At 35.9% G+C, this 1,624-nt stretch overlaps 1 protein-coding gene across 1 annotated transcript; it reads right to left on the bottom strand.

The window, feature by feature from the left end:
• Nucleotides 1-687: 687 nt before the first annotated feature.
• LOC125857790 (uncharacterized) lies at nucleotides 688-1,406 on the bottom strand. Its single transcript, XM_049537435.1, has 2 exons — nucleotides 1,074-1,406; nucleotides 688-882 (listed from the first exon to the last, which is right to left on the bottom strand). The coding sequence occupies exons 1-2, from the start codon at nucleotides 1,404-1,406 to the stop codon at nucleotides 688-690; spliced, it is 528 nt and encodes a 175-aa protein (XP_049393392.1).
• Between the last annotated feature and the right edge of the window lie 218 nt (nucleotides 1,407-1,624).

The raw sequence follows: 1,624 nt of genomic DNA, 5'->3' as shown, positions 1-1,624 counted from the left end.
CAGGTAGTAATAAGATCGCTCTTCCAGAGCCCTCAATTAATTTTGTACTACTTGATATTGTGTTGACATATGCCATTTTCATGACCAAATTAGAAAAAAGTATGTCTTTTCTTTTAATATAGTATGCGTTGTAGCACTATCAAGAAGGCATACATCTCCATTACTCATCTTGAATCCAATCGACAACTGGGGATTTCTATTAATTTTCATTAAAATAAATATACATCAAAAGAAGTACGAAACAAAACTAATAACGAAAATTTAAATACTTCAACATAAAGAAGAACATGATAATTAAAAACACATAAGTAAAATAGCAACAAACTACATTCCCCAGCCAAAAGATCAAACTTTAGTTTCGATCTCCAAAGAAGTCATCAACTTCCATATGAGTAATATCACCAAGGCCATCAAAATCATCATCCTTTAAAGCCAAATTTGCTTCAACATCCTTATCATATTTCTGAGATGTTCTCGGCTTATCATTATCTTTAAGAGTCAAATGTGACTCAACCCGAGCATTGGAAGATGAGGCACCACCTTTATTTCCTTTTCTTTTAAAGGAAATTTGGTAAAGCCTAGCAAAATGCTCAGTGTGCGACATTCATTCTTCCAATGGCCTTTCATGCCACGACGATGTCAATTACTTTTGGGGGGGTTATTTTGAGAACTCATGTTGTTCTCCCTTTAATTATGACCACCACCTCGACGATTGTTGTATCGCCTCTTATCTTTGCCACGTCCTCGTGCATTATTATAGCCTCGATGATCATCTCTTTTTACTTCAGATTGATCATGTGTTTCTACCACATTTGCTTCCGGTAACGGAGCAGCTCCCGTGGGACGAGCTTCATGATTTTTCATTAAAAGGGCATTATGTTGCTCAGACACCAGAAGGCATAAGACCAGTTCAGAGTATTTCTGAAAACCCTTTTCACGATATTGTTGTTGTAATATCACATTTGAGGCATGGAAAGTAGTAAGTGTATTTTCCAACCCTCATCTTTTATAGTCCCCCCACATAATTTCAATTGGAAGGTTATTCTGTATACAACAGAGTTGTATTCAATTACGATCTTAACATCTTGAAACTGTAAGTGCATCCACTCATAACGAGCTCTTGGCAATACTGTTGCCTTTAGGTGGTCATACCTCCCCTTCAAATCAGTCCACAATTCAAGTGGATCTTTTACCGTCAGATATTCAATCTTTAGGCCCTCATCAAGATGATGACGAAGGAAAATCATAGCCTTCGCCTTATCTTGATTTGATGCTTCATTTCCCTGAGTAATGGTGGCATCAAGACCTTTAGCAGCTAAATGAATCTCAACATCGAGAACCCATGAAAGGTAATTTTTTCCAGAGATATCTAGTGCCACAAACTCAAGTTTGGATAAATTCGACATGATGAGATTATGAGAGAATAAGTGAATTAAATAAGAACATTTATATAATACCTTTGCAAGTAGCAACTTCGTGCTGATAACGTATTATAAAAGAAAGCTATATAATATAATAAGAAGAAGAAGACAAGAAGTATAGAGAATGGAGAACTTTTCTTATTCAAGTGTGTCATCCAAATGGTAAGTGATATCTCTATTTATAGTGTTGAGATATCACTCCC

This window comes from Solanum stenotomum, chromosome 1, assembly GCF_019186545.1.
Source record: "Solanum stenotomum isolate F172 chromosome 1, ASM1918654v1, whole genome shotgun sequence".
NCBI lineage: Eukaryota > Viridiplantae > Streptophyta > Magnoliopsida > Solanales > Solanaceae > Solanum > Solanum stenotomum.
This window is presented reverse-complemented; position numbering and strand designations above follow the sequence as displayed.

Bases quoted from the DNA above. Each gene is read 5' to 3' on its own strand.
- LOC125857790 (XM_049537435.1), bottom strand. From the start codon at position 1,406: ATGTCGAATTTATCCAAACTTGAGTTTGTGGCACTAGATATCTCTGGA. The intron at 883-1,073 runs GTAATTGAATAC...CTGGTGTCTGAG, and splicing joins AGTTTCAAGATGTTAAGATC to CAACATAATGCCCTTTTAAT.